Source organism: Pelecanus crispus, chromosome 9 (assembly GCF_030463565.1).
Source record: "Pelecanus crispus isolate bPelCri1 chromosome 9, bPelCri1.pri, whole genome shotgun sequence".
Taxonomy (NCBI): domain Eukaryota; kingdom Metazoa; phylum Chordata; class Aves; order Pelecaniformes; family Pelecanidae; genus Pelecanus; species Pelecanus crispus.
In genome coordinates, this window is record NC_134651.1 from 44,481,277 (window position 1) to 44,494,774 (window position 13,498).

Below are 13,498 nucleotides of genomic sequence, written 5' to 3' on the forward strand. Positions count from 1 at the left end.
TTCAGTAAGAGGACGTCTGATTAACAATTCTTTGTTCTCCAGCAGAAATAGCTATGCTTAGATTCTAGATTTCTATGTAACTTTATTAGTGGTGTCGCCGTCGCCCCATCCCCCTGCTCCAAGTCCCAGAAATTGCAATCTCCACAAATTTCAGGGTTTTCTTGCACACTTGATTGGAAAGTTTCTTGTGACTGTGTGCATTGAGGAAATTGCCTGCATCCTTCCATACAAAGAGGTGAAGGGTAATACTAGAACACAGTACATTTTAGCAGTATAAAAGAAAATGCAGCAGGGGCATGTTGGATCACTTACTCTTATCAACCTTCCTGTTCAGTCCAAATTTTAAACCTAGTCAAATGATTTTACCATGCACAGGATTTTCCATTGTTGCTCACTAGCCCTCTGGCAACTCTTTACTATCCTTAGGTTACTGACCTCTTCCACTTTTCTGACAAATTTAAGTTTTGCTGTCCATGGTAGAGTGACTGAGATTTTTCCACATAAACATATAATTTCCAGACTCTTAAGACCAGACGTGCACCAGTCGTGGAGAATCTGTGTCTTGACAGATGCGAATTGGCATTTCTATCTGCAGAAGGCTTAAATGCTGGAAGATTGGGATACAAAATATGTTTGGAACTGGAAATGCTTTTCCTGGTGCTCTCGCAGGAACATGCAGACCTCCACATCTGAGCGCGTTCCGTTTATCAGAATGTACAAAGCGCTTCTCGGAGGCAGAATTCTCTTTGGCTGACACTCTGCCTTTTTATGTGAAGGTGTCTGAAGTCAATAGCATACATTTGGAAAGTGGAACAGCATTTTGATTGAAACTGAAATTTGTGGTTATAAAAACAGAAGACTGATTTAGAACTGGTGTTATGGAGAACTCATTTCCAGTATGTCTGTATCTACCACTTGTCAGATCTGAATATAAAGACTGTATAGATATGTGGTAACTTGAATCTGTAGTTAAAAAGAGTCAGGCTGTCTAAATATATTTGGAACTGCCTGAAATAACTATTGGAAAATGGACACTTTCTGTCTGGCTAAATCAAATTTGTAGTTATAATTTCAAATTTCTTTTGATGCATAATTTAATACAGTTTATTTAAGGGGAAAATAATTAATCTGCTTTTAGCTCTTCTATTTACTTTATACTTCCCACAGGATTTTCTGCTATTTATTTTGCAGTTTAGGTGGAAGATTATTTTTTGCCATAGAGCACTGGGACTTTATTATGCATTGAAATTGATTCCTTGTGGTTATGGGTATACTACAGAACTGTGATTTTTCTTGTTATTTTGAACTGGGTTGACTTTGAAGTGGTCACTGTAATGAAAGCATTCAAAAATTTGTTTCATATACTGTGACTGAACTATGCAGCCTACTGGCAACTTTTTGCTTTATGAGCACCAAAGTACTAATCTATATTTTTAAGTACATGTCACACTTCAGTCAAGTCTGGCTAAACTCCTACGGCTCAAAAAACAGGAGAAAAAAAAAAAAATCAAAACCAAAAATGAAACAAAGAGTTCTAACCCCAACCTTCTGGCCAGAAGACCTTCAGCCTTAAGACTGTTACTGTCTAGCTGTTCTCAAATGATACGTTTTCTTGGTCTAAGTATCATGTACGGAGATTTCAGGGTTTTTTTAATTAGTTTGTAACTACTGTAAACAATAATATTACAGTTCCAAAATAATGTTCTTCAAATGCTTTCAATCTCACATTTTAATTAAAAAAAATTAGAGATTGAATATGATAAGCTGTGCTGTATTCATGGAAGGTTTACTAATTGTAACAATGAGGATGACACTCGGGAAGAATAGCTAGGTTACCACCTCCAGCTGCACAGCTGAATGTGGTACTCTTTAACTGCTCCTAATATTGCTTATTGGTATGTTTAACTTTAGCTTCAGTTTTGAACTAGATGAGATTATATACTAGCAAAGCCTTTAGTCCTGTATCTGCTGATTCGCTCGTATGAGGGAACCTCAGACTGAAATAATCAATGCAGCATGAAACTTCGGAGACATCAGTTGTGGCTGATTGCTTAGTGTTTCTGTACCTGAATATTACGAATGATGTCTGGTTTTTCTCATCTCAGGAGAATATATGAATCACATCATTTATGTGCATCAGGAAAACACAGAAGTGATTGGTTAGACTAGTTGTGATCAAATTGGTGCCTTTAGATTGGTTTTAGCAGTTATCTGATAGATGCTTCTGTCATGGATCAGTTTTTACACTTTCAAATGTTTTTAAACATTACTGATCTTTAAGGCAATTTTTAAATGTGTTTTGTAGGAACTAGCCAGCTGCGGATGGAATAAGAAAGAAAAACATATCCTCGCTCCAAATATTGTTGCCTTTACTAGGAGGTTTAACCAGGTAAATCATTCGTTTATTGTGATGAACAGGTACTGCTTGACAGTTGTCTTGGAGTATAAAGTTAAATAGAACTACTGCTATGAATTAAAACTTAAGAATAATTTTCTAAATGAAGATTAAGATTTTAAAATGGCAGTTCCTGTTTTCAATTGCTTTGTCCACATTTTTGTGTTGTTCCTCTAGACCATTAGTTCCTAATAATTTTTGCCAATGTGTCATGGTACAACATTACCAATTCTTTTCCTTCTTTTTCTGTGTTTCACCTGCTCATTCAGTTATCTTAGTGTTGCCTCACTTCTCTACCTACTTATATCCAGTGGTAATGCTTTTGGGCAATGGCAGCTATACAGATGAGAACTCATGGGATCAGAACTCTTCTTTCCTTACCCTGTTTTCTCCTTGGAGCATCATGAAAGTTTACAAATATTTCATCTACTAAAGTCCTTTTTTTGTAAATAAATCCAGTTATATGTGTTTACTTTATAGGTCAGTTTTTGGGTTGTACGAGAAATATTAACAGCACAGACCTTAAAAATAAGGGCAGAAATACTGAGCCATTTTGTGAAAATAGCTAAAGTAAGTGCAACTTTCTTGTACTATCATTCAAAATCATTTCCTTTCTGTTTGTTTCTGCACTACTCCTATGAGCCGTTGTTGGATTACAGAGGGTAACGTTCTTTTTTAGCATATCTGCTATGTTGTACCACGTGAATAAGATGAAGGTATGACACCTATTGTTTTTACTTGGTTAAATAAAACTACCTGTTTCAGTGTGACTCGTCTTGTACCTTTGCCTAATGAATTTAAAAGCAGTTTGTCTTGTTGATGGCCAGCTACGTGCTGCCAACACTGAACATGGTTGTGAACTGTTCTGGTTTTTGTCTCCCCCCTTTCAAACTTATCTTCTATGAAAAGAAATCTCTTGCTTCTAAAACAGCTATTGTGAGACTTGTATTTCTACTTGTAACATGTAGTTGGTGGTATAAAGTACCACCATTAAAGCTCGGTTATTTTAATGAGTTTGAGCACTGCATTTTACAAGTCATTCTTAACTTTTTAAAAAATATATTTAAAAAAAATATTTTTCTGCTTCATGACTTGTGGTCATTCTATTTTGTATGACCCTGTGTGACACTTCCTAATATTAGTAAGAGGACAGCACTTGAATCAAAAGCCTGAGTGCTAATCTTGTACATGCGAAATTGTGTGTGTGTGTGTAGGTAATTAGAATAATATTTTCCGTGTAATACAAAATACTTTTTTTTGTGTGGTGAATATTTCCAATCAGTTTACTTAGCAGTTTTGTGCTTATGCAGAAGAGAACGTATCTCACTAAGTTCCTGGCACAAGTGCATAGTCCAAGTACTAGGAGAATGGTCAACTTGGAGGTGCTAGGTTGCTCTTAGAAATAAGAGGGGGTTTCTCACCCCCTGCAAAAAGGAAAACACTGCCCTCTTTTTCTCTTTTCTTCCCTTTCTTCTCTCCCTCTTTCCTTCTTTTCCCTCAATAAAATCAAGATCTTCCTCAAATGCTCCTGAGCAATAAGTAAATCAATCACTCAAGGATGAATCCAAGATTTACAAAGAAGCTACATGACAGCAGTTCTCATTTTTTCTATCTTTCTGCAACTATGTTGTAGGAAACTTTATAATCTGAGATAGCTTTATTCCAAAGTAGTATCTCTTTTGATATCAATGTGTTTTGCGTAATTGCTAACACAGAGCAAATTTAAAGTCTGTTGAAGTGAGGAAAATCTGTCTGTAAAACAGATTACTAAATAAAATTTGTATTAATTCTGAAAGGGTCATCAGCATCTTTGTTTTTTGTCTTGATTAAATTTTTAATTTCCAACATTTTACTAATTTTCAAGAACAATGCATCAAATAATTTTTTCATATTTTCCGTTCCTGAAGGAACAGCCTTAGGAAATAACAAATTCAAATTAAATACAGTTTGTATTCTCACAACTGAAATGCCTGTTGTTTTGAGGGGTATATATGGAAAATACGCAACTTTTAAAGTGGTCTTAAGAATTTTGCACATTGCCAGCACTGGATAATGTTGTCTGCAGTCACTGATGAAAACTTTGTATTTTATGAATTAAAATTTTGTATTTTATTGATGCAACTTGGAGATTAATTAATCCTGCTTCCCTTTTCGATGTACTAAAAGTTATTATTCCCTTTTTTCAGAAGCTTCTAGAACTGAATAACCTTCATTCTCTTATGTCCGTGGTGTCAGCACTGCAAAGTGCACCTATCTTCAGACTGACCAAAACCTGGGCTGTAAGTTATTCCTTGACCATTGTCTTTTCTGTCTCGTTTGAATTCTGAGGTCTTCTGAACTCTCCTGAATTCTTGAATTGCATGCTGTGGAAGAAGATTCTTTATATTTTGTGGTACCATCATAGCAGAAGTAGTGATCTGTTACGTGTTTTGTGAAAGTAGAGTTTAAATGGCCGCATATATTTGAACAACCTTTTTTCCTGTAAGAGTTGTCTGTTTTCCTGTGTGTTCTAGAAGCTACTGATTGTATGCTCAAGAGGACTTCAGTGGATAAGTAATCTTAGAATATCCTTATGTAGAGTGTGTATCAGTATCCTATTATCCAAATCATAGTGTGTGTCATTAATACATTGCCTAAAAGGAAACGAAGAAAAAAGACCTATTACAAATACAGAAGCATTAATTTTATGATTATTTGTTTTAGAAATTAAAAGTATTGATAATTCTGTTTTCAGAAGTTTGGTCTCTGAGGGCAGAATTTCTCATTGAAATTTACTGTAAGTTTTGCTATTTCTTTAAAGTGGAATACACAATTATAATGTACTCCTGCTGTATGTAATCTTTAAATATACAGAGGATTAGGTAATTCTTATTAATTTAGTATTCCACCCAACATGGATCGCATTAACTGTTGAGGACTGATAAAGATGGCTATATGTAACTCTGTTACCTAAGTTTATTATGTCTTTAAAATGCCTGTAACTTTTTTTATGGTTTGATTGTGCAGAATTAAGCTATAGTATAATAAAAATGTAAGTGCCTGTTGTTTTGAGCAGCTTGATGAAGTTGGAAATTAACTAGGAAAAATCACTCACATGTCAAACTTAAGTGTGTGAATAATTCATTGCAGAACTTAGACCTAAATGGGTATAAGGCTCTTTGCAGGCACGGTAGTTCGAAAATACGATATAGTGCAGAGTTAGGGCCTCGAGGAATTTTCAGTGCTGTTCAGAAAGAAAACAGTGAAATTATGTGAAATCTTTTCACTCTTGTACCTTTTTGTGTTACATTTTATTAACGGTTGTTATTGAACCATGATGTGGTGCGCACTTTTCCAGAGTTGCCAAGGGCCTGAGGGCTCCCGTGCACAATGTTGTTTCACTGATGACTCCCGTTGAGCCCATCCTGACCAAGAGTGAATGAAGCAGCTAGCTCTCATATATCCATTGCAGTATTTTTTATAACAATGGCCAGACTCGGAGTTCTCTAGAAACAGAGCAGCTAGGCTTATAAGCTCTGTAGTACAAGAGTTGGAATTTTACAGAGAAGAGGTGTATTAAGAAATGTGCTATGGAACAGCCATCTGTTGTCAGAAAGTAAAACTGCGAGAAACCAGTGTACAGTGCCGTAATTCTCCACTCATTCTGACTCAATTGGCTTTAAAAATCGTCTTAAAAGTATTGCTGGTGTTTCTAAAAACAGCTCAAACAGGGAATGTCTTTTTATAGCTACAGTTGTGTATTTTGTGTTTACTTTTCATTCTATCACTTTAGGATCTTCTGCATTGGTAAATATTTTTCTGATTTTCTGTAGTAAGTCCAGTAATAGAAAACAAAGATTTAAGTATCATAGTGGTTTACTTTCCTTATACTTTTTTCAAAAAAGTTTTGTCATACTTTTAATAAGGCACTGTTGAAATGGCACACTTTATTTAAAGCATTTTGCATTGCTATTTCTACTTGCAAATTCAAGAGGATTTTTAGAAAATCTGATAAACTATGAGAATGTCGGTGACTGTATAATAACATATGTTTTTCCTCTAAAAATTTACTATTGCTGAGGTTATTCAAAACTCTGAGGTAGTGATATGTGGATCCTTGATAAACTATTCAGAAATAATAATCATATTTGTTCATAGCTTAAGACTTAGGCTGAATTGCCTTCCTCCCACCCCTTAACAGGCAGCACGTTTTCAAATGTGCTGGTTTGGGTGATGATGATGAATGTATAGTTTACTTGACTATGCTTTCCTTTACTGTGGGTGATTCAACAAACTATTATTTGTTGTTGTCTTTGTGCTGATTTGTCTTTTAAAATTTGACTTCTCATTTTTTTTCTTTGTAGCTTTTGAATCGCAAAGACAAGACCACCTTTGAGAAGTTAGACTATTTACTGTCTAAGGAAGATAATTATAAAAGGACACGAGAGTACATCAGAAGCTTAAAAATGGTTCCTACCATTCCATATTTAGGTGAGTGTGAACAATTACCTTATTTATCTGTAGCTCATTTTGATGGACAAGCACTAATGTAGCATGTTGTGCACCTGAAGAACACTATATATAGAAGGTATGGTTTACTTAATTTGATATTTGGAAAAATTAGATCTAGTGGAGATTTTTAAGCTACACACTGTCTAGGATCTCTAACTTCTAGAAGTTTTGTGCCTTACTGACATCTGAAAGGGTAAGTATGTCTTTGTTTACTGTCCTTTTGATGTCATCAGAATTTACAAGAGTACTGGGTTTCAGAAGTGTCTGAGTACAGCGTGATTCAAGACCTCGTTCCTGTAGCTTTCACTTTTGCTAGACTATTTTTTCAGATACCTCATAACTTGCTATCTCTAAATTATAGTTGTTGGTTTGTGTCAGTTTCTTGTAAATACTTTGAAAAGAGATACAAACTAAATAGTCAATTCAGTTGACTGGCTTGTCCTTTCAGTATTTCCTTGTATTATTCATGCAGACACACTATGTAATTACTTCCCCAACAACTCTTATAACTCACAATTCCTGCCCGTTACTGAACTGTGCTAGCATTCCTGAGGAACACGGCAAAGAACAGATTCCTGTTAAAGAAGGCCATTCAGGCACTGGAATGTCTTTCTAGTGGTGTTTTTTTTAAAAGAAAGAGTTAATCTAAGAAGTATTTAACCATGTCTTCTGTAAGTGATATAATAGAAACAATAAGGTAATCTATTGTAATTATTTTCTAGTGCCCAAGAAAAGACAAATACAGTGCTTTTTCTATAGCAGTCCACATAAGCAAAGCATGGTCCTGGTGAAAGAATTGTTTTGAACATTCTGTGAATATGACTTCCAGAAAAAATACATTAAAAAAAACCCAAACCAAAACAAACAAAAAAACCCCAAAACAAACTAAGCCTGGAATCTCAATCGCAGATGTTCAGCACAAGTCACTAATGTTTGACAGTTATAAGCAACAAGATACACCATAAAGAGGTGTCTTAAATGTTTTAAAGTTTGGTATATTGACAAATTCCACTTCTAATGCAATTTTTTTCCTCATCTAACATCATTCTGCCCTGTGCTTCAGCCACATGAACTCGACAAAATCAAATGTGAAATACCTTTACCTAAAGTACTAGGAACGGCTGTGTTCCTGACATAGGAATTCCAGTTAATGATCTACAATTACAGCCACACACATAAGAAAATTTAAGTATTCTAGGAATGATACATAACAGTTCTTAGAGAACCGAGTTGTATTCCTAGAAGGCTTCTCATCATTGTCATAGTGCTTACTTAGCACAAGCAAACCTGGCATATTCATAGAATTTCAAAAAGATATCAGGAGAACTCTTTGCTTTCTGCATGGGCTTTTTAGCACTGCAAACCTATTTATAGTCTTAAACGATTCAAGGGACTACAAAAAAACTTCTATGTGGATGTGTAAGCACTCAAACCAATCAGTAGCTTAATCTGGTTTGCAGTAGGCTTTTTAGAATCTTTATCCCTTTGGCTTTTTTGCCGTTTATTCTGTTGATTTAGTGCATATACTTCAGAAGAAACCCATGACACATGGTATAGTGTTTATTTTAAGTGGTTTGGAGGTAGTTTTTTGTTTGCCTGCCCCCCCCCCCCAACTCCCAAAGCAAGGGGTATAGATCTGTAAAGGTAAGTTCATTTCCAAATTGTCATTTGCAGAACTGCTTTCATTCTTTACCAAGAGACGGTTAGAGAAGAAAACAGATGCACCAAGCCTTGTTGACAGATAGGTTGTCATGGACAGCCTGATTTAAAAGTTGAAAAGGCAGTTTATTAGGTTAGGACATACCAGATATGAACAATTGCTGGGAGTATTTTACTTAAGTGTATTTGTATTTATGAAGTGGAAGACTGGCATAAATTCAGGACTGTAAAATTTTCATGCATTTGTGTACTATTTGTATACAGCTGTCCTGCCAGTTAGTCTATTAAGCTGTCTTCATCCTTCTTTGAAGGAATGAACTTCTGATTCGGGCTTGGTTTGATTCTGGTCAAGGTTAAAATCATGAAATGCTGTATTTTTTCTGCTAATCTTCTCTTCAGGGTTGTTTGCATAGGTCTGAAAAGGCTGTCTACATGACATACCAGAGCTCACCTCCATTCGTTTCAAGCATGTTCAAAATTGTCATCTGGACGGACTTCTCATATCACGCAACCTCTTTGCATTAAGCCTTTCTGCGTGACAGCAGTTTTGTTAGTGCTTACAGTTGATGGTTGCTTTTGTCTTGGTTTTGTGTTTATGCTACTTTTTGTCAGTTTTTTTTTTTTTTTCCTGAAGAACAGAAGTCTTGGTAGCTTTAATGATCACTGAAAGCAGAATTTTGTTTCTTCCCTGTGGGGCTTTCTCATTAGATGTGCATGAAATATACCTTACTCTTTATTTGCATCTATAATGAACAATGCATAAGTCTGGAGAGCATGTCTAGCTGGAAGTTTGAGGAGGAACAAGGTCCTATTTTTTCTGGTGATCCTTAATGAACTTATATAGCAATAGGGACCATATGTTCTGCATGGATGAAATACATGCCTGGTAAGAATTGTCCCAGGTACCTCATTACAGTCTTGTACTCCAGCATCAACTGTAGTGCTGCTCTGAGCATTCTCATAGTCTCTTAGATGTAACTTGTTTTCTGTTTATGTTGTGCAATTGAGGTACATTGACAAACCCTGTAAGGTTCTAACTCTTGGATCCCTGAGGATTCCAGGACCCAGATTAGGTGGTGCTGTGCCCTGAGGGAAGATCTTAGAAAACTTTAATGGTAGCTAAGCTAGTTCTTAAAGCCTAGAGTTTATTACACAACATGAACATGCAGTGGGAGAATTCTGAACACTTTTCCTGCAGAAAGTTGGAATGATTGATTAAAACTTGTACTTGGTCTACAAGAAATATATAAGAATTAAAAAAAAGAAGTATTTGTTCCATAAAATGGAAAAAAAAGGGTCCGTTTGCTTTCTTTCTGTCTCAGAAACAGTTTTTGGTGCTAGTACTAGGTATGAGACATTTGAAGACTATGTACTGCATTCTAGAGAAAAAATTTTTTTACGAGTTTGGTATATGGCCACAACAAAACCAGAATTCTGAACAAGAGACCATGTCTTCACAGGCATATAGGTGTGACAGCCTTCAGAAGGTGTCTAAGAGTAAGACACATATGTATTTCTGAGAACCTGCCTAAATGATGCTTTTACTCGTACTTTTTCTTCTGTACTGTCCTGAAGCATTAGATTATCTACTAGATCAAGAAAGTGTGCAAATCCTATTTGAAAGTAAGACTTTACAAGACAAAAAAATGAGGTTCTGTCATTCATAAAACTTGCAGATTTTGAAAATCTGTCCAATCTGCATTACCAAACAGACCTTTTAGGAAAATAAAAAAACGGAACGGGTATCCATGAACACTTTTTTGTACACAAGAGAAGACATGTACATACTTTTGGATTGAGTATTTCTCTCAGGTGCTAAATAAATAAATGTGTAGTTCAACTTGTATTAAAAAAAGAAACCTACAGTTAAAATGCTGTCCAATGTTGATAGTCTCCAGAGAGTCCTTGGATTACTTGATTGTGCCTTGTACAGATGCCACTTGGCATCCTTGACAACCTTCTGTGGCAGCGTTTCAGTTCTGTATCCTTTAGGGGAAGAGAGTGCACATGGACTGCATACAAAATTCAAGATAAAAGTGCATGTTGGATTTATACAGTGACTTCAGAAAGTTTTTTGTGTTCTGCTTAATAATTCCTAACAATAATTCTGTTAGCTCAAAGTTTAGTAGCAATCAAAAAAGCAAGTTGTTTTCAGGAACTATTTATTGTAATCCCAGGATCTTGCCTTTATTGGCAATTATTTGCTCTTTTCATTTTATATGGAAAGTCGGGACATTCCCCCCCCCCCCCCCCCCCCCCCATGTATCACGGTCTTCTGTCTTATTGTCCAAGCAGTCTGTCTCATAAGTCCTTCTGCAGTTCCTCTCAGTCAGCCCTTCTCTTTGCTCCCCTCAACTAGTTAATGTCATCAGCAGATTTTTGCTGCATTTTTCACTCCCATTTTCAGGTCAGTTATGAATATGTTGAACAGCATGAGTCTCAGCACAAATTCCTGTGGATAACAGTCAGCACTGTTTATGTAAATTATTTCTTATTAAATAAATTTGATGGCCATCCCTAATGGCCATACTTTTTAAAAGTGTTGAAAAATTGGTACGAGTTACTGAAACTTCTTTGCAAATAATTTCAGGTTTGAAGGAATGTTTAGCCTATCAAAAGAGAATATTCAAAGGGGACTTGTTTCAGTGAAAAAATATCTTCTCAGGGGAGACTATTAGGTATGGAAAAGCTTGTTTAATCTGTCTGCTTAAATGAACAAGTAGACTCATAGATCTATTTAGGAGTAAATAGTGAACTTACAACACTGAATGAGAGTGACAAAACCTCTGAAGATTTGCAGAGTTCATGGGGCTCCCATTTCATGCTGTAGAGCCTCTTGTCTCTCACTAAGACAGTTACTTAGCTATGGGATATCAGTTCTCATTCCATCTGGGGCAGTCTGAGATTATGTCCGAGATGTGCTGGAGAACGTGCCGGGGCGTTAAACTGCTTAAGTTGACCAAATACCCTGGTGTATACAATTGACTCACAGCCTTGTGTAAGAAATGCTTTAGTACTACCCAGTTATTGGGGCATCACTCCAAGCCAGTTTTTATTTAAGTTAAAACAAAAATATTTCTGAAATGGACAAAGGTGTTACAAACTTAATAAAAGACATAGGTAAAGGAAGTGAAAGGAAAAAATCCACGTTACCTGAGTTACAGGGTTGAATCTGCAATTCCTGCTGGTGTCTAGCCAACCTGCTTTAGACTTCCTATCCTCCTGCGTATGTTTTACCTCAGGTTTCGTACATCACAGAGAACCTCTCCTTGGTGATTGCAAAGACTAAGCAGTGTTGCTGCTCTTTTAAAGTAAGGTTTTCCCTGCTTCCTAAGAGGTGCAGTTAAACCTTTGTGTAACCAGATGAATACAGGAGACAACAACTGGTATGTTTACAACCTCAAGCTATAATATGAGAGATTAATGTATTCCTTACTATGTTTAAAACTACTATGTTAAAACATCCAACAGTTGTTTTAATTTCAGACAGATCTTCCAAGCTTTCTTTTAAAAAAAAAAAAAAAAAAAAAAAGAAAGAGGGGGGAGAGGGGAAACTCACGAGATTGGCAAGGCTGTGGTCTGGACTGTTGGAAGCATTTAGCCACAGTGTGATCTAAGAAAAAAGAGCAGTCACATTGTTTTGAAAATTCATGGGTTCAGTGACTAGCTATAACTTTTTCCTGTCTTCACTGTAGGCAGTCTTTTAGGTTGTATCTATGTTATAGAAAGGACAAAGATGGGTATGTTCTGTTACAGATTTCACTGAGTTGAGGTGTTCTGTTTTGTTGGTTTTTTTTTTTTTTCTTGGAATATAACAATGGGGATAATGCTGAAAACTTTGAATAATAGAACAGTTTCAGGAAAGAACTCTTATGAAATATGTGTATAAGAGAATAACGAGTTGTCTTCTGAAGTAACTTAAATCTTGTGAGATAGCCTTTTGTCTAAATGCTGTAGGTGGAGCCACGCTGTGTAATTCCGGATACACAGATAATGTATGAGTTAACAGCATTTTCTTTACTGTTCTGAAAAAGGTAGATATATTTCAAATAGTCAGAAGAGCAACCTAAGTCTTTGGGAGGTTTGCTGCTGCAGGACTATTCCTATAGTACTTTTTGAAATGAAGGACTACAGGAGAATTGAAGCTGTTAGAACTCTTCTCCATTGTGCTACAGTTCTCTCCTTCTGTATAAACTCAGCTGATGCGCTTTTGCAAATGATAGGAAAATGTTTTGTATGTGATTTTTAGCCAGCGTAACGTCAGAGATGTACTGCCTCGGGGAGCGATGAAACAAGAATGTGACTGAAAGAATTGGAAATAATTAGAGAAACGGGAAAAACTAAGACCTTTTACAGTTCATAGTAGTGAAATGGTGGATCTAGTGCAAACGGAGTTCTATTGTGTGAATTTGGAAAAAAAAAAAGGCATAGAGAAATTTTGCAAATGTGTGATTCTGCCAATATACTTGCCAATAACTTACTTCACTGTAAAAGTTCCAAGTTCCTTATGTTTAATTGGTTTTGATGTGCCAGCCTCTGGGTTTGTTTAAAATTATTTTATGCAAATTTTATGAAAAAAATGCTGCATTGAACATTGGGATGTGGTTTTTGTGTTTTGGTTTGGTGGTTTTTGAGTTGGGTTTTGTTTTTTGTTTTCCATTTTCTAGAGGGCTTATCTGACAAAGCCTTGGCTAAATTACAAATTATACGGTCCTTATTGTTGTCCTACTTCGATGGTCCATGCTGAGTCAAGCAAAGTTCCAATTGGTGAATACCTTTCCTGAATAGAATCGGTGTAGTAGCATAGACAGCTTTTTTCCAGTGCCTTTAATTTCAGTAAATCTGTATGTTCAAAACATTGCCCTACAACACTTCTGCAAAGTATTTTATTATGATGTAAATATGAATTCAAGACAAGCATGAAGTAGCACTTGGAAGAGTATCTTGATTGCT

General features: G+C 35.9%; 1 protein-coding gene across 2 annotated transcripts in view; it reads left to right on the forward strand.

The window, feature by feature from the left end:
* The window catches only part of RALGPS1 (Ral GEF with PH domain and SH3 binding motif 1), a 113,248-nt gene that overhangs the window by 21,919 nt on the left and 77,831 nt on the right, over positions 1-13,498 (forward strand). For both annotated transcript variants that reach the window (XM_075716205.1, XM_075716204.1), the window contains 4 exons: positions 2,306-2,389; positions 2,876-2,965; positions 4,582-4,674; positions 6,739-6,865. In XM_075716205.1, the coding sequence (XP_075572320.1) occupies positions 2,306-2,389; positions 2,876-2,965; positions 4,582-4,674; positions 6,739-6,865 (394 nt within the window). The remainder of the gene's footprint in view (positions 1-2,305; positions 2,390-2,875; positions 2,966-4,581; positions 4,675-6,738; positions 6,866-13,498) is intronic.